This window comes from Manis pentadactyla, chromosome X (assembly GCF_030020395.1).
Source record: "Manis pentadactyla isolate mManPen7 chromosome X, mManPen7.hap1, whole genome shotgun sequence".
Taxonomy (NCBI): domain Eukaryota; kingdom Metazoa; phylum Chordata; class Mammalia; order Pholidota; family Manidae; genus Manis; species Manis pentadactyla.
The window spans coordinates 43468371-43492910 of NC_080038.1; the positions used below are offsets into that span (position 1 = coordinate 43468371).

The window sequence follows — 24540 nt, forward strand, 5'->3', positions numbered from 1 at the left end:
ATAAATTTATATATTCTTTTTATCAGACAGAACGTGGAAGGTGGAAGACAGGGTGATCCCAATTTAGCCTCTTAGAAATTCCTGATAGTGTAAAAGAACCCCTCTGCCTGATATATCACATACCAGGTTAATTCCAACCTCTAGGCCTTTCTACTGGCAGGATTTTCATTTAGGTTTTCTTATCCTTTCTGTCCCATCCATCTATCCTTCCTCAGTCTGACCTGACTGACCCCTTGTGGAATCTCTTACTTGCCCCCACTCCTCACCTAAGCCCTCACACATCCTTTCTCTCCTCTGTCCTCCATCTCTGTCCAGTTCCCTCCCCTTCCCCCACTACCTCCACTCTGTCTCTAGCTTTTTTTGGCTGCTGTCTTTTCCTCCTCCTCCCTCCTTTCCTAACACTGAATAATCGGGCTTGGCTGTCCTGATTTCTGGAAATACCCACATGTGGGCAGTGGCTGAAGGCTGAAACAGGGGATGGATGGATAGGAGACACTGGCTGCCGCAGGCCCCGAGTGCAAAGACACAAAATCCATGGGTGTGGTCCATGCCTGTTTCCCTCTGGGGAAGGGGGGACAGGAGGTTTATTGAGCAGCGGGGAATGGGTGAGAATTCAGAGGGCATAGACACAGGCCATCTCCTCTCCCAGGTCCTCCTCATCAAAGCGAGAAAGCATGGACTCCTCGTCACTACAGAGTGAGCTGGTCCCCTGTGCCAGCAGGTCACTGGCAGCACTGTCCATCTCGTCCAGTGTCAGGTTACATGCGTCTGCAATCTCCTGCTTGGCCAGGGCCACAAAGTGTGGGTCTCTGGCAAAGAGGCCTAGGCCCTTGGAGATGAGCACCTGGGGGCACAGATGGTATCAGAATTGACAGAGGGCACAGCATGGAGTTGAAGCAGGGTGCACAAAGTAGTCAGTGTAGCTAAATGAAGCAGGGGAGTCAGCAGGGGCAGTGGTGAACACATCATGCTGAGCAGAAGTCATAAAGCAAAGGGATAGCTACATGCACAGCAGAGACTAGGGACTCCTCTTCCCTCCCTCCCAAGCTCCCATCTCTTCCCCTTCTCCCCCATCCCTCTTGCCCATGCCCTTTATGGACTCACAGCCTCCACCAGGCTGTCAGCACTGCCCCTCTTGCCATGGCTGGGGTCTGAATGGGTTCCAGGCACATGCAGACAGGTGAAGGTATGCAATGGACCACCAGACTTGCCAAGGTATCCCTGCCCCGCTAAGCCCTCCTCCACCAACAGCAGTGGGGCATATAGGAGCCGACCCTGCTGAGGAGGGGTTGCCCAGGAAACCTGGACCACAAGAAACATCAGGGGGACAATGATTGGTGGGTGGGGTGTGAGGGTGTAGGACACTCCTGCACTTACTTCTTACCCTCCAAACACATCTAGAGTCAAACTGAATGCATGTCAATCAGATTCGAGTTTATTTAAGAGTGTAGAAGATCTGGGTTTAAATCTCAGCTCTGCCACTTACTAGGTGTGATCTTGGGTAAGCCTCTGGGCCTCAGTTTCCTTATCTGTAATGTAAACTGGGGAACACTATCCACCTCACAGGTACAGGGAGGATTCTGTGAATTCATGTGTCCTGTTCTTCAGAAGGGCCTGACCTATAATGTGTTTGATAAATTCAGCCTAGGTGATCCCCACCACCCCCAGACTTAGCACCCCCAATCCCACCTCACCTGTGCCCTGCTGGGCCCTGAGTTGAGCCCACGATAATAGGTGCCTGGGATGGGTAAATCTTCACAACTGTCTTGGTGCCGCAGACACTGGATGGTGAAGGAAGGCTTCCTTCCTGGGTGTGGTCAAAGAGGAATGTCAGTGCCTCCTTAACCCTCTGCCCTGCTGGTCCTTTGGGGGCTCCAGGACCCATGCCCACCCTCACCTGCTGGCGTGGGGGGCAGCAGACGGCGGCGTGGTGCATGATGCTCATCCACATATCTCTGGGGTCTGTGACGTGGCAAAAGAATGGAGTGCAGGGGAATTTCTGCCTGCTCATCTAGGTAGTTGAGCCTGTGTGGGAGGGAGGGCTGGGGGTGAGCTCAGGCCTGGGCATAGTGATGGGGCGCCATCAGTCCTGCCCTCCCACACGTTGCTTGTGGGTTCATCCTACGAGTCATGGTCAGAGTCTGGGCGGGGAACTTCCTCTTCCTCGTTCTCCTCCTGCCCTTTGATTCCTTTGGGCTGAGTGCTTCCTTCTTCAGGAATGGTGAAAATGAGAACCCCAGAGTTTCTCCTGGGGAAAGTGTGGGAGGTTAGGCAGACCAGGGCTTTTAATTTTTTTTTATTAGGAAATTTCACATAACATAATATTAATCAGTCACCATTTTAAAGCAAACATGGGCTTTCTTTTAATAGATGTTTGTTTCACTGGAAAGACCCCAAATTTCAAAAAAATCAAAGTTGGCCTGTTGAAGAGACAGCTTCAACAGAAGAACTGAGGGTGTGTTGGGGTGGTGAGGAGGCGGCTGTAAAAGCTAGTCATGACCTCATTTCACTCCTCCATTTTCCCCTTTCACAGGCTAGGAAATTGGGGATCATGGGAACTAAGTGGCTAGCCCAAGGTCACTTAGCAAATGGCAGAGCCAGGACTTGAACTTAAACCTATTTAGTTCCACATGATGTGCCTTTTGTATTAAACCCTTGCATGGCATGGCCTTTCTCACGTGAATCTCTTATTATCCTCTATACCCACCTGAGCCTTTCTACACCTCGCCATCCTTCCAAAACTTCCACTCAAAGGCCCTCTTTGGCCCCCCTCTTCTGGTCCCTGAATTACCCCCATGCAGTGGCTAGTTCCTGCCTTCCCTCACAATCTTCCCCCAGACTCTTAATCAGACCTGTAGGTGTGGAATCCAGCCTGGGACACACTGGACTGTCTGGAGTCGGGAGCACCCCCATCGTCCTCACTGGGCCCAAGAGAGAGTGAATCTGGAAGTCTGTTCCCAGCAGGCAGAGACACAGAAATCATGGAGTTCCGGCGAGATGGGGGCTGGGAGCCCATGGGGGCCTGTGGAAGTCCCAGGACTGAGTGTTGCATCCATGTTATATCTAAGTCACTTGGTCATATAGTGTGTCTCCAGTGAGCTCCCCAGGGGCTGGATCTGGCTCTTGCCCTCCAACAGTGTATGGTAGGCATCAAATTAACAGTTACCCACTGCAGGGGGGCTTCTCTGGGGGCTTTCTCCCTACTTAATGGAGTAGTTTACAAACAAGAGTTCCTGGGGAAGTGAAAACTTGCCCTCACTTTGTAAGTTTCTGGGTCTTTCTCTTCCTTCTCCTCTTCCTCCTGCTTCTCTTCCTCCTCCTCCTCATATGTGTCACAGGTGAGGGCCTGTCGGATCTCAGGACCCAAGTCCTGTAGACTCCTAAGACCAGCCTGTGGGGATGGAAAAATAGAAAAGTGGGGCAGCTCAGGGTCTAAAATCCCTGGTGCATGAGCCTACTTGCCATGAAGGAGTGGGATTGGGGAAAGGGGCCCCTCAGCCACCACTGACCCTCTATGGGTACTGAGGCCTCAGTTTCCTCACCTGTGACATGGATTCCATGAGATCAGGAGGGCCATCAGCCTCAGCCACAGTGCTCCCACAGACCCCCACCCACCCAGGCCCAGCTCTGAAGACCTGAAGGGCAGAAGAGGTGCTTGGGGAGGCCTCTGTCCTTAGTAGCCCCTTTTCTTTCCTGCGCCGGAATTTGCGGAAATAGTCCTGGATCAGAAATGTGGCATAGAATTTGCCCAGGGTGACCTCTTCCTCTGGGGACAAGGGAGAGGAGGTAAGGTCATCCAGGGATTCTCTGTTTCCCCAATCCTACTTACAGTATGGACTCCCCTTTGTACCCCCTCCAGCCAGTGCTGGTTTTGTGGTGGTAGGCAATCATTTGACTTTCAGGCTGGGCTCAAGGAACTGGGGTAGAGCTAGCTCACCATCAACAGGAGGGATGACCTCATCTAGCAGCTTCTGCTTCATCCCCTTCCAGATCTTTTTAATGACAAGCCGAAGCTCCTGATTGGCTTGCTCCAGGTCCCCTGCTTCGGGAGAGGGTGTGGGGCATGAGCCAATAGGAAGAGCTCTTATGGCCACTCCCTCACTGTTGGAGGGGGCTTCACAGTTTCTACTGCAGACACAGACTGCCCCCACTAGACAGGTGGGTAAACAGGCCCAGAGAAGCCAAAGTTCAATTAAGGTTCAGCGTTAGCAGTGGGGGCCCAACACTTAATGAGTTTGCTCCCTGCACCCTCCCACTCCTGCCCCTCCAACATCCCTCCCACACACCTTCTGTCTTGATCTTCAAGGATGTCCGAACCAGGGCAAAGAGTGTGGCATTGAATGTCACTGTCCCATCTGAGTTGAGGGGCATGTTCATCGCTACAAGTCTCTGTGCACACCAGGGACATTGAACCCACTTTGGACAAATGTTGGGGTGCAGGCACACATGCCCAGGGGCTGAAACCTTTCAGAATAAAACCAAACACCCACTCCCCACCCAAGGCAATGTCCCAACTCACCCCTGCCATGTGGTGGACAGCCCTCTTAGAGGCAGGGGGTGGGAGGGTGGGCGAGTTGGGCAGGTGCACAGACCTTGCAGGCCACTCGGTGTGGACACAGCTTCCCAAATCCCAAGGGTGGCTGGATGCGTCTCAGCAGGGCAACCACATCCAGGTGCTTGATTCGGCCCCTGGGGCAGGTGGGGGTGAGTGGGAGGCACCACTGGATTGGAAATATCCCCTCTAACCTTTTCTCAAGGCTCCATCACCTCACCACTACCTCCCTGACCAACACCCCAGAGCCTGCCAGGGAAGAATCCTAGGATGGTCAGGGGAGGGGCAGTGAGAACCATGGGGCATCTGCTGACTGGGTAATGGGAGGTGTAGGTCAGAGGTTCTGGGGTTGGGGGACTGTGTGGGATAGTGCCCTGTCCCGTGCAATTCCTAGTATGGGGTTTGAGGACATACTTAGCGCCAGGGTCATATTCAGACCAGATCCTCTTGAATTCATCAAGGTGATGCGGACCCAGGATCGACCAATCTCTAGTTAGATAATCAAAGTTGTCCATGATCACAGCCACAAAGAGATTGATGATCTGTGGGCCAGTGAGGGTGGGGAGGGGTTAAGTGAAGGGCAGAGCAGGATGTGGGGGTTGGTGGGAGGCTGACATAAACTTAGATAAACTTGCCACTGGGTCAAGGGTTCCTGGGTTGACCTTGTCATTAGGCCAGCCCTTTCACCCACTCGGAATATCTGGGCTCCCCATCTCATCCCTGAACACTCAGGGCCAGTCCCCATGGCAGTGGTGGTGGTTTTAGGGAATGGTCCTCACCAGGAAGGCGCAGAGCATGAAGAAGCTGATAAAATAGGCAGTGGCAAAATTGCTACCACAGGTAAATTCCTCTCCAGGGCTAACATCAGAGTCAGGGTCACACCGGTTTCCAGGAAGGCTGGCAAGCATTATTTCCTGCCATGCCTCACCAGTGGCACACCTGGAGATCACACAGGGGTGCCATCCTGGAGGGGAGGCTCTGAAGTCATGGCAAGTGGCATTGTGGGGGCTGGAGGGGTGAGGAGATGACCCACTTCTTGCCAGAGGCTACATCTGGCACAGATAGCATTTCAGTATTTTAAAAGCTGGTGTGGCCATATTGATGAGCATGTTTGCATTTTACAGATGGAGCACTGAGGCCTAAGAAGGAGATACATCTTGCAGTCAGAGAAAGGATAGCTGAGGCTAGAATACTCTAAATGACTCCTCAGAACACAGCCAGAAAAGTTCTCAGGCAATATGGGGCCATGTTATTTCCAGAGCTCAGGCAGTCTGGAGCCCAGAGAGGGTGTATGGGTACCCAAGGGCATGCTGGGGACTGAGGTGGCAGGGGAGAGGGGTAGATGTCACCTGAACAGAAGCAGCACAGCCTGTGGAAAGGTCTGGAAGTTGTTGTTTCGGTTGATCTGTGTGCCATCCTGAAGAGCCACCTTGCCGAACATCTGCAGGCACACAGAAGCTGTCAGAGGGGTGAACCCAGTATCCCCATAGGTTCCCACCCATTTCTCAACTCCTAATACCCAAAAGGATCCTCACAACTTTGGCAAGCAGGCACTGCTGATCCAATTTCTCAGATGTGAAGACTGACTCAGGGTCATCCAGCTTGTCTGCCTGTCTTTCCATTGATCACCCCTACTTTGGGTGCATTCCTATCCAATCCCCCTCAGCAGAGGAGTGCCTGAGGAGTACTCTCTAAGGTCCCCACTTGCCTGCATCCCAATGACTGCATAAATGAAGAATATCATTGCGATGAGAAGAGCCACATAGGGCAAGGCCTGTGGGAGTGGAGAGGAGGGTAGATACTCAGGCCCAGGCAGAGAAAGCCCCAGCAGCTACTGCTCCCTCAAGCCTGGGCCTAATCAGAGATGTGGTCCACCCTCAAAGTTCCCATGACTACCAGTGTCTCCCAAATGTGGACACAGTATTAAATACAATAGAGTCAGGTCAGAGAGGACAAGGCATGCTGGGAATTGAACACCTAGAAAAGAAAGAAAACTGGAAATGGTAAGTTGCAGATGAGTATGGCACACTGAGAGATGTAGTTCCAGGGGTGGCAAAAGGACAGGAAGGTGTGAAGTGAAGGCAAGGGGTGATCCAAGGGATGGGAGGGGGGTTGTTTACCTGGAAGGACTTGATGAATGTCCAGAGCAATGTGCGGATCCCTTCACCCTTACTGAGAAGCTTGACCAGTCGCATGACTCGGAAGAGGCGAAAGAAAGTGATGGAAATGCGGGAACTGTCCTCAGAGCTCTGAGGTTGGGGGTGTGGGGGGTATGCTCAGTCTACATTTGCTCCAGCCACTCCCTGTCTCATGCTTTGCTCCTCCCAGTCCCCAAATCCCTCATAACTCAGGCCCAGGGTGGTCAGGGAGCATTTATAAGGACTCTCAGGAAGAAAAGAAGGGAAGGTGGGTGTGGAAAGCAGAGTCCCTGTTGTGAGGTGGGGGCTACCTCGCCAAGGTGGTCTCCATTCTGGAGAAAGATATGGCCAAGGCAGAGGTGATAGAGGAAGTGATGAGAATGCAAATGAACATGAGGAGAAAAGATGGAGTAGATATAGGGGATAATCGATGGTAAAGTTATGCAAGGGACGATGGGGAAGGTTATGTGGTAGTGGATCAAGATGGTTGTGAGAAAAGTTGGTAATGAGGGTGGAATGAAGAAGAGAGGGCTCAAGAGATGATGCAGGAGAGATATTGCAGCAGATGGAAGAAATGATGGAGCCATTGGTTTCATAGAGATGATGGAGAGGAGAAAGCCAATGGAGGACCCAACAGAGGAGCCAGTGATGGAAATATAGAATCAGCAGCATTGTCAACCGAGGTGTTAAGACCATGTGGTACCCAATGGAGTAGATGATGGAGCCAACAGTGCAGTCAGTGGTGATGACAGAGCCATGAAAGATCCAGTGTTGGAGACAATGAAGTTGTTGGAGGAAGTGGATCCAATGAAGGAGTCAGGAGAGATGATGGAACCAAAGCAGGAGTTGGTGAAGATGATCAAGCCAATGGAGGAAGATGTAGAGGCAATGAAGGAAAAAGAGAAATAAGAGGGGAGTCATTTTAGGAGATGGTGAAGCCAGAGGATAGGTTGCAAATAGAATAAGGGAGCTGGTGGGTGGGGGGCCTTTGGCTGAACCCAACAGGGGCTCAAAAGAGATAGAGCTAGAATGAGGAACACTGAGTCTCCAGGAGTGGGGTGGATATGAGTGGGAGCCATCTATCCATGTGAAAGAAAGCCCTGGGGTTGAGGTGGGGGGGAAGGTTAGTAGGAGAAGCCAGTCCTTACATTGACTTCAGTGACAGCAATGTCCACTATGCTGCCCAGCACAATAAGAGCATCAAATGTGTTCCAGGCGTCAGCAAAGTAATGCTGTAGGCAGAAGGAAAGCAGTGCCCTGTCTTTTCAGAGCTAGCAAACTACAGTACGGAGCCAGTGGTGGTAGGGGGCATCAGGGAGACAGGGCCCAGCTTGGACCACATGAAAAGCCTGCATCTGGATCCCTTTCACTCCTTAGTCTTATGACTCCCTGGTTGCTGCCCCCCCCTGAGAGCTCTACAGTGAGCTCCACCCCAAGGAATTAACCCACTGTGAGTCAGTCTAGGGCTGGGGGACACCTTGGGTTTGAAGGCGATGACTTTGAGCACCATCTCAACAGTGAAGAGGCCAGTGAAGACCATGTTGAGGATGTCCATGGTGTAGTTGAAGGGAGCAGTCTGCTCATAGTGCTGGGGGAGAAAATCAGGTGTGGGGACAGAACATGAGGCAGAGACCCCACTCACCCTCAATCAAATACCGTCTGGTTTGGACTGAGGTAGGTCTGGGGAATGTGGTAGCATTATGGGTTGGCCAAGCCCCTCATACGGTCTGCCTCCAATATAAATATTGGAAAGCCCAGCTCTTAATTTCCCAACTTTCCTTGCAGTTAGTTGTGACTAATTAGTTCTGAGTAATGAGACAGAAACATAAGTCTGCTGCTGGTTGGGTGGCTTCTGTAAAAACTATTTTTCCTTTCCAATAAAAGGCTCGAGTGAGGGGAGTCCCCCAGTACAAACTTCTCTTTCTCCTGCCTTGAATATGGCTTTGATGCCTGGAGATGTTGCAGCCATCTTGTGACCATGAAGCAACAATCATGAGAATGAAAGCCAACTTGCTAAGAATGGTAGAGAAGAAAGATAAAGCTTGGGTACCTGATAAGCAATGACCAAACAGCCTACCTCTATACTTCTTGTTATGTGTGGTAACTAACATATTTTGTTGACTCCAGGATGCTCACTTTTTCATATTTTAGAATCTCTGAAATTGGGGTGCATTTCACAATCAATGGTAACTTACAATAGCCACTTGCCATTTCCCTCATATTCCTAGATCTCTGAAATCAGGAAGCAACTAACAATCATTGGCCTTAGATTTGAAGAAATGTGGCAAATATCTTTATGGCTTAAGTCTCTATTAGTCGGGAGTTTTGTTATTTGTATCCTAAAGCCTTCCTAATGGTTCCCAAGGGATTATGTGGACAAAATAGGGTCAGGTGTCCAGCAGGGGTCAGGATGGGGAGATCAGACCTGCATGGCTAGAGCAACCGTGTTAAGCAGGATGAGCAGGAACATGAGGTACTCGAAGGTAGCTGAGTTCACAGTGGCCCACACGCGATACTGATGTGGGTTCTTGGGGATGTAGCGGCGGAGTGGCTGGGCCTTGAGGGCGTACTCCACACACTGGCGCTGCATATGGGTGCAGGGCATGAGTGAGTAGTGGGATCCTGAGGTAAGGATGGGGGGTTGGTATCCATGCATCAGGGGTCAGAGGTCACCTGGTTCTTGTCCAGCTCACAGTTTTGGTACTCCTGCTCACCCTGGGCACGGAAGGTGATGATGACGAAGCCCACAAAGATGTTCATCATGAAGAATGCAATGATGATGATGTAGACAATGAAGAACACTGAGATGTCCACATGGTGATTATAGATAGGGCCCTTGTCCTCTGTGTGTGCATCAATGGCCTTGTATAGCAGTCTGGGGAGCCAGTAGGGGCAGGTGAGGGAATATCTAGCCCCCTCAGGTCTGCCCTCAGACATCCCAGAATCTCTTGCTTGGCTCCTCAAAGACCCCTAAATCCCCTGATCTACCCACCTGAGACCTCCACACACCCCAAGAGATGCTCACCAGGCCCTCAAAGACCCAAATCTCATCTCAGCCCTCCAGAGACCCAGAGATCCCCATACAGCCCTCCAGGGAATCCCCATACAGGCCCCCCAAGACCCCAAGTCTACCTCAGTTCCTGCAGACCCCCAAATGTCCTTTGCAGCTCCCATGGGGATCTTTGGAGATCCCCATGCAGCTCCCTAGAACTCCCCCATGAGTCTCCAAGTTTAATTCCATACTCCATCTCTCCCAAAGATTTTCAACTAGTACCCCCAAAGACTTGTGCAACTCTCTGGAAAACCCTGAATCTCCAGCTCTATCTCCTCTTAGACCCCTACCCATTACCCCCAGACTTATACCTAGTCCCCACTAAATCCTACCCTGTCTTCTGTCGAATTCTACCTAGTCCCTCAGAGACCCTTACTCAATTCCTGGAGATCCCCCACCCATGTCCACAAACCACCCTCAGCTAACTTCTGGGAGACCCCCACCCAGTCCTTGGATATGCCTGCTAGTCCCTAGAAAATCCTATCCAGTCTCAAGAGACCTTTATCATATCCCAGGATACTCCCCCACCCATCCCCAGAGGATCCCAAGCCTAGAGGCTCCTGCCCAGTCCCCTGCCCACCCCTGGGGCCCTGCCCCTCACGCAGGCCAGCCTTCAAAAGTGGAGACAGTGAACAGGGCCATCATGGCTGAAAGGACATTGTCAAAGTTGAAATCACTGTTGACCCAGAGCCGCTCCCGGACCAGGGGCCTTGACACATCTCCATCAGGATAGACCAGAAAGGAGCCCCTGTGGATGTTGCAAACAAGTTGGGTGGGTGAGGAGGGGTGGGGAGCTAATGGAAAGGGGAATGGGGTCTCCAGCATGGAGGCAACAGGGCATAGTGCTGACCTTGGGCATTTAACCATTCTACCCTTCAGTTTTCCCCATCTATGAAATAAGGATAATAACAATGTATTTCCTGTCTTGTTACAAGGATTAATTAAGTCAGTCAGTGAGAATAGTGTCTGGCACCTAGTTGGTACCACGTATGTTGGCTATCATTATCATCATCACCACCCAGGAAAAAGCAATACTAATAATAGCCAACATTTATCAGCACTAAGTATATGCCAGGTACTTTACATGTAATAACTTTACATTGTAGTACACTCTCCATTTAGTAACTCATTTACTCCTCATAACAACCTTGTGAGTGCCACACTCTTCTTATCCCCATTTTTTAGCTGAGGAAAATGGGACTCAGCAAGGTTAACAAAGGTACCTAGATCTCATGAGATGGATTTGTATCAGGAATGTCTAACTTTAAATGTCCCTCTATAGAAGTCTCAAGATGGAAGCTGGGAACTTGGCCAGGAGGTGCCTGGGGATTACAGAGGGGTGTCTGGAGAGGAATGTAGGTAACTCTGGGGAATGTGGAGAGGGATTTTGGGGAGGTATTGGGGGGCCCTTTAGGGTTTGGTGAGATCTGAGGGCCTTTGCAGTTCTTGGAAGGGTTCTGGGGGGTTGCATCTAGGGGCCTTGGGGAATTCTGGGGGTCTTGTGGGACTTGATAAAATCTGGGGGGTTCTCTGCAGTTCTTGTGAGGAAGATCTGGGGATTTCAGGGGCCTTGGTGAAATTTAAGGCCTCTTTGGTCTTTAGGCATCCTGGGCTCCATGGAGGGCAGGGTTTCAGGCACTCACTTGCATTCTTGGGGAGTGTGTTTGGCTTCATCGGTGCAACTGTAAAATTTACCCTATAGGGAAGATATTTGTCAAACAGGCTCACCCTTCACCCCCAACTTGACCCATGCCTGGGCCTCCCTCCAGTGTTTCCTCCCACCTTGAAGAGCTGCACGCCAATGCAGGCAAACATGAATTGCAGGAGTGTGGTCACGATCATGATATTCCCAATGGTCCGGATGGCCACGAACACACACTGTACCACGTGCTGCAGACACCCACGAATATGGCTAATGGACACTGCAGGCCACAGTGGCCATGGGGCAGGGACTCTGGGCATGGATGGGGCTCATGGATTTGGGCTGGGGATATGTGGTCATGGGTCACGGATGTGTGGTCAGGGACATGTGGTCATGGGGAAGTGATGTGGGCTGGGGACATGTGGGCACCAACCAAGAATAAATGTTTGTCAGGCATGGATATGTGGCCATGCTTCAGGGGCTTGGATCAGAGAGATGTGGCTGTTGGTAAGGAATGTATGGTCACTTGCAAGGCGCTTGGGTTAGGCCACATGGCCAGTGGTCAGGGATGTGTGGTTACACGTTGGGTCCAGGCTGTGTGTCATGCATCAGTGCAAATGATCAGTCTGATCAATGACCCTTGCCTCAGGGGCAGACCAGGGCTTGGGTCATGTGGGTTGGGTTGGGTTGGGGTGGGGTTACCTTGAGTCCCTTGGCCCTGTTGATGGCTCGGAGGGGCCGCAGTACTCGGAGAACTCTCAGAATCTTCACCACTGAGATGGCACTGGAGCTGTGGAGGGGACAGTCCTCAGACCCTGACCCAGACCTGGCCTCAGCTCTGGGAGGAATGGAGTGGGATGGGGGGTCACTCACTGGATGCCAAAGGAGATGAGGGACACGCTGACCACCAGCAGATCTAACAGATTGAACCAGCTACGGCAGAAGGAGCCTCGGTGCAAGAAGGCCCCAAAGACTGTCATCTGAGGGCGGGGGGTGGTGGGTAGAAGGACATCAGACTAGACCCTAGATCTGGGATAGAGAGAGGAGGAGGGGATGGAAACAGGAGAGGTGGGCTGCGTGGTGGGCGATGGAGTGAACTTCAGGCCAATTAGTCACCTTTAGTAGAATCTCCACAGTGAAAATGGAAGTGAAGGCATAATCGAAGTACCCCAGAATCTGGGAGAGCGAGAAAGAGGGGGAGCCACTGAGTCTTGGCTGAAGGGTATCCTAGGTGTGTGTGTGTATGTGTGCACAGGCATGTACATGCATGTGTACTTTGTAAGTTTTGCTGTTCTTCTCTCCCTCCTCCCCCACCCCTTCTCCTTTCTTCTAATCATCATCAAGGACTTTCCCACAAGGCAAAAGTCTTAGACATCAAAAAGACTAGTTTTCAAATTTGGACCCTTCTGCCTCTACCCAGTTATCTCCATGGGTGCCCTGGGCTCAGTCTCTCTGAGCACAGCTTCTTCTTCAGCCAAATATTCACCTACTCCCTGGTACTTCCCCAAGTGTGTTGTGTTGCGCATAGGTAAAGGCTGGCACTGCAGCTGCTACCATTATTGCCCCTCTCTCCTTGTCCAGCTAGGGCTCTCCTCCCTGTCTCCACCTTGGCCCCAGCTTAGGCCCAGTAGGACACCCCTGGGAGTATCCCGCCAGCTCCCAGCTAAAGGCTCACATGGTTGCGGAAGGAGTGGGCTCGGATGGGGTCCTCAGCGGCCAGGGACACACTGCTGAGGATGATGAACACCAAGATGAGATTGGTGAAGATATGATGATGGATGAGTGTGTGGCAGGCCTTCCTCAGTCTGGGAAGTGGGGAACAGGCCGTAGTCAGAACCTAGGACTGCAGTTGATTGGGGGAGCCCAAGGGATACAGCTCAGGCCATGCACCCTACCCTAGCCTTAGCTGCTCCCTGGCCCTCCACCTGCCCCCATCCCTCTTGTCCTGGTCCCCTACCACCTACTCCCAGCACTCACGGGTTGGTTTGGCTGAGGCAGAAGAAGGCACTGCCCTCAGGGATCGGTACCACCTTCTCCTTGGGTACGACTTCCTGCAGTAGTTCCACATGCCCTGCACCCCCTTCCTCGTCTTCCTCTTCTTCCTCCTCCTCCTCCTCCTCTCCCTCCATGCCTAACACCAGAATATCAAAAGAGAGAATTAATTGAGAATATGCATATAAAGTACCTACAGCAGTGCTTGTCACAAGGTCAGTTCTTCCCATTTCCCTGCTAGAATGTCAGAGAAAGGATTTTAGTTTGCTTTTCCCACTGTTTTGTCCCCAACACTTAGAACAGGGCCTGGGACACAGTAGGAGCTCAGGAAATGTATGTTGAATGAAGAGCACCATCCTCGCAGTCATAGACACACGATTTTATAATAAAGTCTCTGAGAAGTACTGCAGCAAAACAAAGCATCTGTTTCTTTTCTTTAATCTCAAAGTCCCAAATGTTGCCAGTCACACACCATACCCATTATTTTCAAGATGATTTTGGAAAAGGCTGTTTCCCAGAGAGGAGGGTCTAGGGGATTAAACGCTCCTTCTGGGGGCTGTCTCTAAGGTCCCACATCTCCTCCACTTGGCCCTGCCCACTTGCTTGCTCCTTCATTCTTTGTGCCTTCCTCTTCCTCATTCTCCTGACCAGGTACCTGGGGACAGGAAGATGGGGAAGTCATCAATGGTGGGGAGACATCAGGCAGAGGAGGCACAGAAGAGACACAATAATGGAGGAATGAACAGGCAGAGGATGGAGGTTAAAGATGCACAGGCACAGACAGGTATTATGGGTAGTGGGAGGTGTAGACAGTGCCCACACTTCTAACTCACCAATGTCCCATTCTCCTGTGGAAGGTTCCGCTCAGTGCTCTTCTCCCTGTGTGAGGAAGTGGGGGTGATGGTTAAGGATCACGGCAGATAGGCAAGGTTGGCGGTGGGTCACTGCAGTCAGAACATACCTTTCTTAGGTCCTATAGAATGTCCCTGCTTCTGCCCTCGTCCCTACAGTCTGTTCTTCTCACAGCAGCCAGAGGGGTCCTGTTAAATCCCAAGTCTGGCACAACCCTCTTCTGCTCACACCCCTCCCATGGCTCTCACTCATTCAGCAAAAACTATAGTCTTTTCCATGGCCCAGTGTGCCCTCAATCTGGCCTCCCTATTGCCCCATTTGAGCTCACCTCCTACCACTCCTCCTTGCTCACCCACTTCAGACTCACTGGTGTCCTTAGTGTTTTTTGGAATACCCGAAGAATAGTATCACCTAGGGACCTTTGTACTTGCTGCCCACTTGCCTTGAGCACTAGTCCCCCAGATATTTTCATGGCCCACTGCCTCACTTCATTTGGGTCTCTGTTCGGTTATCACCTCTGCATAGAGGCCCTCCTTGACTACTGTAACCAAAATAGCAATCTTCATTTCTCTATTTTTTTATTGTGCCTTTTCTTCATTACATATTAACATATTTAATTACATTTTATTACATGTTCATTTGTTTGTGTTTTGCTTGCCTTCTCCAACTAGAATGTCAGCTTCATGATGGCAAGGACTCCATCTACTTTAACCCTTGCTGTCTCTTCAGCATCTAACAGGGCCTGGTAAAAGTAGGTGCTCAATAAGTGTATGTTGAATGAATGAGGACTGGCAGGTTGGATCTGGAAGTATGAATTGCCAGGGTGACTAGGGCATTTCTGGTGGTGTGGGATGTGTGTGTGGGGTTCCAGTCAGAGATTCCAGGGAGAGACTGTCTTGGGGGTGGAGCCAGCATTACCTGCCCTTATCCTTGGTAGTGCCTGTGTCTCCACTGGCCAGGTTGTCCACAGCAATGGCAAGAAACACATTCAACAGGATGTCTGGGGTGAGCTCAGGCTGCAAAGGATGCCTCTGGACTACCCACGTCCCCCTACCCACATACCCCCCCCAACAATCCAGTCCCCCAAGGCTCAAGGATACAGTTGCCACAGATGAAGAGGATGATGAAATAGATGCACACCAACATCCCTGGGAAGAAGGGGCCACCGTAGGCCATGATACCATCATACATGACCACGTTCCAGTCCTCGCCCGTCAGTATCTATGGGTGTGAGGTCACTGTGAAGCTCTTGGGACTTTCCCCCCACCTTAGTGACCCCCATCCCACCCTTCCCATGGTCTCCAGGCCCCACCTGAAAGACAGTGAGGAGGGCCTGGGGGAATGTGTCAAAGGTGCTTCTTTTGGTGTGAGTCTGGTCGAAGTTGAACTTGCCCCCAAACAGCTGCATGCCAAGCAGGGAGAAGATAATGATAAAGAGGAAGAGAAGAAGCAGCAAGGATGCGATGGATTTCATTGAGTTGAGCAGGGATGCCACCAAATTGCTGAGAGATGCCCAGTGCCTGCAGCAGAGAAAGGGAAGCATGGTTGCAGATCCAGTGGTGAGTCGGAACCAGAGCAAGGCTCCAACTTGGGATACACTGGGGTGGGCTGTGTTAACATGGGCTTTGGTGTCAGGGCTGGAAGTAGTTTTGGAGTTGGGTTGAGGTGAGAATAAGAGTAAAGGGAAGATAGAGTTTGGGGTTTGGGTTGGTGTTAGGGATGTAAACGGAGGTGATGTTGGTAAGGAAGGTACATGGAAGTTGGAGAAGCTAGAATTTACTTTCAGGTGGGACTGGGTCTGGGGTTGGGGTTAGGGATTGTAGCTGGGTCTGGGTCTGGGGATGGGGGTGGGGTTGGGGAGTATTGGGAGTTATAGATGACTAAATTTTGGATAACGTTGAGATTGAGGGTTGGGATGGGGATGAGATTGGGGCTGTGGCTGGGAAGAGGGTTGCAGTTGGAGACAGGCTGATGTTAGGAGTTAGAGACTTGGGAGTGTGGTTAGTGATGGGGATGAACTTGGGATCCGGTGTTGGGCTGTAAATGAAGTTGTGGATGATGAGTGGGGGTTGAGGTTAGAGATGGTGTAATTGGGGGTTATGGGTAGGGTTTGGGTGGGGATGAGTATGGAGTTGAGTTTGGAGATAGGGCTGGGAACAATGTTTGAGCTGGAGTTGAGGCTGAGGAAGGGGGTGGAAATGGAGTAGACACCCTCCTCAGAGGACTTTAATCTCCATGAAGGCAGGAACTTGTGCCTACTTTGATTCCTGATGTTTCCCTAGGGCTTTGAAAGGTGCCTGGCACACACTCAATGGATATTTGCTAATGAATGGTGATACATATCAAGTCATCATTGGACCTGGGGCTGTGTTTGGGGCCCCAGTCCTCCCTCTCCACCACACGCACCACACACACCTGGTGACCTTAAAGATCCTGAGGAGGCGCACACATCGGAGCACCGAGATGCCCAGGGGTTGCATGGCGCCCACCTCCACCAAGGTGGTCTCCAGGATGCCCCCACAGACTACAAAGCAGTCAAAGCAGTTGAAGAAGGATGAAACATAAGCAGAGGGGCCCAGACCGTACAACTTGAGAAGCATCTCTACCGTGAACAGACAGAGCAGCAGTTTGTTGGCACACTCTGTGGGCAGAGGGGCAGAGACGGGTGAGTTGGCCAGTTTCTATCATGACTGTAGGGGGGCAGGGGCCATGGGATGATCTGCGGTAGCTGGTATGGGGCCAGGCACAGGCTGGTGAGGGGGTTAGGGTTAGGGATTGGGGTGAGTCTGTAGGTTAGAATGGGTGAGGTTTTGAGGGGCTTGGAGCTGGGAGAGGGGCAGTGTTGGGGTGGGGGCCTCAGTCAGCCTGTCTTGAGTCTGGAAACACTACAATTCAAGGGTGATGTTAGAGAGAGGGGCTGGTTTGAGGGCTGGGGTCAGAAGTGTGTTCAGTATTCAGGGTGGGGTTGAGATTAAAATGAATAATAGTAAGAACTAACACTTACATAGTGCTAGCTTTATGTGGGGCAGGCAATGTTCTCAGCACTTTTTCCTTCAACTCATTTAATCCTCCCAACCATCTCATGAAGTGGGCACAATTACCATTCCCATTTTATAGATGGAGAAATTGAGGCACAGAGGGGTTAACTTGTCTAGACAGTGTGATATTAAGATCCTGGACTCTGGGGCCAGGCTGCCTGGGTTTGCCACTTCCTAGCTGAGTCCTGGGATTAATCACTTAACTCTTTAGTACCTTGTTGCTCAGTACTCTGTGCCCTAGTACTCAACTCATAAGGTTTCCATGAAGAGAAACTGAGTTAGTATATGTAAAGCACTGAGAACAGAGCTTGACATACACAGCAAGTGCCACATAAGTGTAAGCTACAAGGTGTGATGCGACAGGCTAAGGTTTCTGTATTTAGTAGGGTGGGAAGGTGGTGTCTAGGGGTCTGAGGCACCCTAGAGATCCCAAATTTGGGCTTCTTGGGTGAAGCGAATTGGGGGTTGGGGAAGAGGGCTGGCAGGTTTGGGGGGGCGCACCCTGGATCTGAGTGAGCCATACAGGCTGCCCATGGTGCTCTGAGGCGATGGTCAGCGTGTTGAGGAAGACGAGCAGCAGCACAGCCCAGTAACAGGCATTGGACTTCACAGCCCGCCGGCAGCATGCCCGAAGGCCCCGGTTGGCTTGGCGGAGGTGGCAACTAGGGGGAAAGGGGAACCCAGCAGCTGAGATCACCTACCTAAGCCTGCCCTGGGGGACTCAGTAGGGGAGCCCAGTGGTGATGGGGGGCTTTCAGGTGGGGCTCACAAAGTCATGGGGTCCAGGAGTCATTAACTTTTCCAACTCACCAGACCCTGGTCTTCATGATCTTGTTTCTGGAAAAGAGGGGGATGGGAGGTGGGTGTCATAAGGGGCTGAGGGGTAGTAAGCGACTGGAGTTGGAGGGTAGGGACTGAGGTTAAGGTCTGAGGCTAAAGTAAGGACTGGTTCAAGGTCTGGACTGGGTTCTGGGCTGTGTCAGGGGTCAAGGCCTGGGGGCCCTCACAGGCAGTGTGTGCAGCTGGCTAGAGCCCCCTCCTCCTCTTCCTCATTGCCTGGGTTCTCTGCCATCGAACCAGTGTCACTGGCTGGGAGGCTGGCTGTGGGCGGTGTGGAACAGAGGTCAGCATATGAAGACCTCAGGGTTCTTACCTTGGCTTTCTCCTATCTACCCACTCTGTCCCCTTCCCCAACCTGGATGGATCCCCACCATGGCTGCTGGTGGAGTGTGTGGAGCGGGTGGAGTGAAACCAGTGCAGACGTCCACGTCTTCTATTGGTCAGCTCTGCCAGTTGTGGTCCTGCTGGGACAGGGAGGACAATTGGGGAGCATGGCCTGGGTCAGGGTTAGGGCTGTGGGGGTCACGGGTGGGGTTATTTGGAGTCTTTGCTCTGGGTGCAGTGTGGGAAGGGTATCTGAGTCTAACAGGGGGACTGGGCCTAGAGTTGTTGCAGGTTGGGGATGGGTCTCAGGAGGACAGCCCACATCTAAGGCATGAATGAAGCAGGGGATGGACCAGATTTGGGTTGCCTACGGTGGCCGGCCTGGCCCTCTTCAGCCATAGAACTAAAGTTGCCATCAGCTGAGAGGTCCTCCATATCCAGCTCCTCTGCCTGTGTGATCCAGTCTAGGTAGCCCCGCAGGTCCTCCTCCAACTGTTGCTTCTCCCGCAGCTTCTGGAAGTCCCCTCGTGCTTTTGCCTTCTCCCTCTCCTTGGAGAACTCCCTAAGGGAGGTGGAGAGAGGGCTAGGTGGGGGAAGCACCCTGGCCCCCTTGCCTTCACCATTCCAGCCACATTGAACTCCTTGCTGTTCTTTGAATATGCCAAGCACATTCCAGGTTTGGAGTCTTTGCACTGGCATTCCCTTTGCTTGGAACACTCACTCTGCGGATACTCACATGGCTCAATCCTTAATCTCTTTCACATTTTCACTCAGATAGCACCTTCTCAAGGAGGTCTGTCCTGACACTCCCTATTTATAATTGTAAGAATGCCCCATTCCTATCTTTATCCTTCCTTTTTTCCATGGCATATATTCCATATGAAACACTACACATGTGTGTGTGTGTACACATATTTATTGTGTGTGTTGCTATTTTCTAGAATATATCCAGAAAGGCAGGCATTTTTGTCTCTTGTTCTATTGTTAAAATGGCGCCTTGGCCACAGTAGACGCTCAATGCTGATTGAATGAATGAAGGGGTATTTCAGATGGGTTTTGAAGGATGGCTAGGAGTTTGCCAGGTACAAAAAAAGGGACTGGGACTGAGGGGCAGGATGGGGTGGGATGTCCAGCCTCCTCACCCACTCAGGACGCCAAGTACAAGGTTGAGGACGAAGAAGGAACCAAAGATGACGAGGCTCACAAAATACACCCAGGGCAGCTCATACCCCATGGCATCCTGCATCTGGGGAAAGAGAGGGCATGCATTCCTCAGGGTATGCAGACACTCCCGCTTGAGCTGGGGAAGGAAAGGTAGGTGCAGCCTCTGCACTGTGTACCCACCGTCCACCTCACCCAGTAGAGCACATCAGTCCAGCCTTCCATGGTGACGCACTGGAAGACTGTCAGCATGGCGAAGAAGAAGTTGTCGAAGTTGGTGATGCCTCCGTTGGGCCCTGCCCAGCGCCCGCGGCACTCGGTCTGGTTCAGTGTGCATGCACGCCCAGAGCCCGAGGTCGCACATGGTGACGGGTCCTCCTCTGCTTCCACATCTGTGGGAAGGCTGGAGCTCTGGGCTCTGAAGTATGCCCACCCCCAGCAGCTGCCATCCTGGAGCCCCATCCACCTGGGAAATTCAACTAAGAGTTCTAGATTTTTCTAAATCAAGGGAAGCCTTAGTTCCTTACTTGTTGAGTCAGGATTCTAAACCACTGGAAAGGTGGGAGTCCCAACTACAGGGATTAGGGAATGAGACTCTAAATCTTGGGGCAGAAACTTGTTAATAACAAGGAGTCATGAGCCTACGGGTGGAGTCTGATGAATTTGGGAGGGTCTCTTGAAAAGAGGGTTGGGGGCAAGGCTTGTGCTGGGGTCTGAATGAAGGGTTTGAGTATATGGGCCAGTCCTGAAGGATGGCGTCTGAAGTGTAGGGGCAGGACCTTGGCCTGAGGGTGGTCTTGTGATAAGGCAGAGCTATTAGTGAGGGGGTTGTTGTAGTCTAGGATTGAGGGCAGAGTTTTGAATATGGAGGTAAGGCTGGTTTATCTGGGGGTGGAACCTGAGCCTAGGTGGGGGTGGGGGGCAGAGTCTTGTGAATTTGAGTGGATTTCCTTGAGAACAAGGTGGGGCCTAAGAGCCAGTGGAGGGGAAGTGTCCTGTCAGAGGGTTGGGGTTTAGGGGTGGGGGGCTGGCTGACCAGATCCCAGGAAGTAGCAGGTCTTGTGCATGCGTCCGAGGAACAGCTCGAGTCCAATGATGGCATAAATGATGACGACGAAGAGCACGAGCAGTGCGATGTGCAGCAATGGCACCAGCGCCTTCATGATGGAATTGAGCACTATGTGTAGACCTGCGGGGAGCGAGAGGCGAGAGAAGTAGGGGCGGGGTCAGCTCAGTCCCACTCCTACTCCTTCCCCCTTCCTCCAACCCTGGGAGCATGTCACTCACTGGGAACCCCAGACACCAGCCTCAGTGGCCGCAGCACCCGAAACGCCCGCAACGCCTTCACATCAAAGCCCCCAGGCTTCCCCCCGGTATGCAGAGCGTCTCCCGGCCAACCCGGGCCCTGCTCCAGCAGCACGCTGAACAACCTGATGGAGGAGCATGGGACGAAAAGACTGGGGTCAGGTCTTGGGATTACCTCCTCACCACGCTTGTCCTCGGAAAAGTACAAGTCCATGTAACTAACTGGAAATGCAAATAGGTTTAAACTATGTTAATATTCCCAATTCTGTCTGCCTAATGGGGGCGGTCTGAAACAGTTGTTTCCCTGAGCCCCGAATTCAGCAGGTGTGGGGTGGAAATTGAACTAGGGTGGGGGTGTCCTCCCGCAGACGCGCACCCGACCACGACGATGATGAAGTCGAGTAGGTTCCAGCCATTGCGGATGTAGGCGCTGGGATGGAGCACCAGTCCATAGGCCACGATCTTGAGCATGGTCTCCACAGTGAAAATCACTAGAAATACGTACTCCACCTGCTCCTGGGAGTGGAGTCGGGGGCGGGGGCGGGGGGCGGGGAGTTACCAGGGGGTGGGCTTAGAGGGGCGGGGGCGGGAGAGGCGGGGCTTAACCTGACTCGGTGTGGGGCGGTGTAGAGGAGGGTCATCCGGGTCAGAGAGGGGTAGGGCCTGGCTGGAAGGCTTGTAGTGTGCTTCTAGAGGGACTCTATTTTGGAGGGGGCGAGGTGGGGTGAGCCTCACCAGGTTGTGGTTGGCAGTGTTGGAGTCGTCCTCTGGGAAAGGGATGTAGACCCCCAGGGCCACGCAGTTGGCAAAGATGGTCATCAGGATGAGGATGTCGAAGGGCCTCAGGTGGATACAGTCAAGGACCCAGGCAGAGTGGCCTCAGCATCCCCACATTCCCTTGGGGCCCTCCCCATCCAATGCTGACGCTGACCCCAAGTTGACCAGCCCTGACATTTCCAGCCCCTGCGCTGGCCAAGGCTTTGACTATGAACCTCCTGGAAACCTTAGCCATTCCCAACTCTTTCTGTTATTTAGTTCTTGACTCTTGACACCCCCGCTTTCCCACCATGACCTTCACCTTTCTCAGCCCCCTCTAATCCAGTTCTTGTCCTTTGATCCCTGGTGACCCCGGTCTTCCATTCCAGCCCTGACCCAATCTTTGACTGGTACCCTGGTGACTCTCACTCCTGAGCCCTGCCCCCTGGCCTTCCAGGATGCTTCCATTCCACAATGCTGATGCAGGACCGCCGCAGGGGGTTGGCCAGGGTGAGGCAAAAAAGCGCCCGGGGTGACCGCTGGACACTGGACACTGCCACCGTCTTGTGCTTACCATGCTGAGTCCTTCGCTTAGGGGTTCCCAGGCCCAACACCCCACTGATTTCATCCCCTGATGCTGGAGGCCCAGTGCACAGTCCCCATTCGGGACCAGGGCCTGCCCCATTGGTTGTACTGGGCTCTGGGGTGGTGTCTGTGTGGAGAAACTGAGTCAGGGAGAAGCAGGGTATTCGAAAATCATGGCTGCCTCCTACCTGATCCCATCCTTCTGTCTGAGGGAAGGAGAAAAGAGCATGTAAAATTAGGGGAGTTGGGGGGTATTGAGTTAAGGATTGTGGGGTTAGAGTTGCTGTTGGAATTGATTGGGATAGAATGAGAGCTTATAGGGAAGTAAGGGTGAGATCACATTTCCAAGTGAGGGAGGGTTTGGTTAGACTTGGGGGCAGAGTTTAAATTGTCATGGGGTAAGATTAAGTGTAGCTGGAGGCAAATTTCGGGTTAATTCGAGTGGTGGATTTGGGGTTGGGCTTAAATACTGGTGGGAGTGGAGTATACTTGAGATATCTTTTACGATTAGGACTGGGTATTTGAATGAGTTGGGATCAGAGGTAGGATCAAGGTTCAGATTGAAACTGAGTTTGGGTGGGATTTGAGTTTTGCATTGGGGATTTCAGCTAAGGTCATTTCCAATTCACATGGTCTTGTTTCAGCCTCTGAGGGGTGGTAGGTTGGCCTGATTAAGATCCCCAGCTTTGGAGGAAACAAGGCTTTTCAGTTTAGATCCTTACTCTACCACTTGGTAGCTGTGTGTGGCCTTGACCAAATAAATTATGCAGCCTCTCTGAGCCTCACATTTCCTTATCTGTACAATGGGATAATAAGAGTACCTACATTTTAGGATTGTTGTGAGGATTAAGTGAGTTCAGCATTCAGAATAATTTCTGGCACACAGTATTATTTCCATTGCAGGTGGGGAAATTGATGCAAAAAAGAGAGGTTAAGTGATTTGATGAAGTGGCTGAATTAGGAGTCAAACTTAGGTAGTCTCTGACTCCCAAGCCCTCACAACTTACTACCATTGTCAAATGGGTGTTCTCTCTCTTTTTATATATATCTGTCATCTATCTATCTATCTATCTATCTATCTATCTATCTATCTATCTATCTATCTATCTATCTATCTATCTATTTATCTATATCATCTATCTTTTTGGTCCTTAAAAATGGATCTGCATTCTTTCTGGAAAGTCAGAGACCCACTCACTAACAGTATTGACGTCCAGGGGTTGGGGTTGAAGTCAGGTGACCTTTGCTCATGATAAAGTCTGTATCTACGTTGAGGTTTGGACTCTAACAGGAGTTTGCCCTCTGGTTGGTAAGGATTGTGTTAGGATTAAGCTTGGGGCTTGCTTTGGAGTTGGAGTTGGGGTGGGCACTAGGACAGGGTTGGGGCAAGGATTAGGGCTGGGTTTCAGTTGGGAACTAAGGCTGTGGATGGGGCTGGGAGGTCATAGTGGGCAGTGTCTGTGTCAGGCTCAGCATCAGGGCTAAGGTGTTGGTAAGGCTGTTTGGGGCTGGCTGCGAAGGGAACAGGGTGATGTGGTTCTTGTTCCCTGGTGGCTCTCCAGGGCTGGGGTCCTGGTGGGTGGTGGGTGGGTCCAAGGGGCTGAGGGTGGAGCAGAGCCCAGGGTCTGCAGGGGTGGAAGGTTGTTCTCACCTTTCCTGCCTTCAGATGCCGACATCCTCCTTTTCAAGTTGAACTGCCATCTGCACACTGCCCTCCTCTCTTCCCCCAGCTTTGAAGAGATTAAGGTCACACGGCAGGGCCATAAACAGGGTTGGATGGGAGGGTGAACAGGAGGAAAGATGGGACATTTGTGGACCAAAGCCTGACAACATAAAAGGCACTGATTAAAAAATTTTTTTTTACAAAATATATACCAATATCAAACCATCAGAAGTTAAAATAAGAAAAATGATATAATTTCCCAGCAGTATCTGAAATTTGAAGTATGTAGGAATAGACCTCAGGTATGTGTAATATCTCCATGATAGAGTTAGACATTATCCACATTTGACATTATCAAATATTGTCAAGTGATTAAAAGGGATCTAAATAAGTGGAGAGATATATTAATTGAAATAGTTTATTATTACTAATTGAAATAGTTAATATTGTGAAGATGTCAATTCTCCCCAGTGATCTCAAGATTCAGTTCAGTCTCAAACAAAATCTCAAAAAATTTTTCCATGGAATTTGACAAACTAATTCTAAAATGTATATTGAGATACAAAGGACCCAGAAAAGCCAAAATCCTTTGAAAAAGAACAAGATGGGAGGGTTTGTTATATCTGATATCAAGGTTTGT

General features: G+C 51.3%; 1 protein-coding gene across 3 annotated transcripts; it reads right to left on the bottom strand.

Moving 5' to 3' along the window:
• Positions 1-561: 561 nt before the first annotated feature.
• On the bottom strand, positions 562-23913 carry CACNA1F (calcium voltage-gated channel subunit alpha1 F). 3 transcript variants are annotated; one of them, XM_036916857.2, is made up of 48 exons: positions 23889-23913; positions 22115-22364; positions 21632-21737; positions 21273-21412; positions 20879-21021; positions 20628-20780; positions 19787-19983; positions 19573-19676; positions 18835-18992; positions 18478-18567; positions 18274-18367; positions 18077-18103; positions 17768-17928; positions 16644-16869; positions 15541-15748; positions 15329-15449; positions 15147-15228; positions 14210-14255; positions 13980-14031; positions 13362-13515; positions 13060-13189; positions 12501-12560; positions 12258-12364; positions 12087-12174; positions 11525-11632; positions 11386-11438; positions 10344-10490; positions 9364-9565; positions 9116-9274; positions 8168-8278; positions 7839-7922; positions 7002-7022; positions 6673-6801; positions 6261-6326; positions 5902-5993; positions 5332-5491; positions 4967-5094; positions 4593-4689; positions 4287-4389; positions 3938-4039; positions 3636-3766; positions 3260-3391; positions 2853-3022; positions 2155-2248; positions 1898-2042; positions 1695-1807; positions 1105-1302; positions 562-844 (listed from the first exon to the last, which is right to left on the bottom strand). In XM_036916857.2, the coding sequence occupies exons 1-48, from the start codon at positions 23911-23913 to the stop codon at positions 614-616; spliced, it is 5898 nt and encodes a 1965-aa protein (XP_036772752.2). In that variant the 3' UTR covers positions 562-613. The 3 variants fall into 3 exon arrangements, with proteins under 3 accessions (XP_036772752.2, XP_036772751.2, XP_036772754.2); XM_036916856.2 differs by having other exon boundaries at positions 18802-18992; XM_036916859.2 differs by having other exon boundaries at positions 18802-18992; positions 22115-22132; positions 23852-23913.
• Positions 23914-24540: the final 627 nt, after the last annotated feature.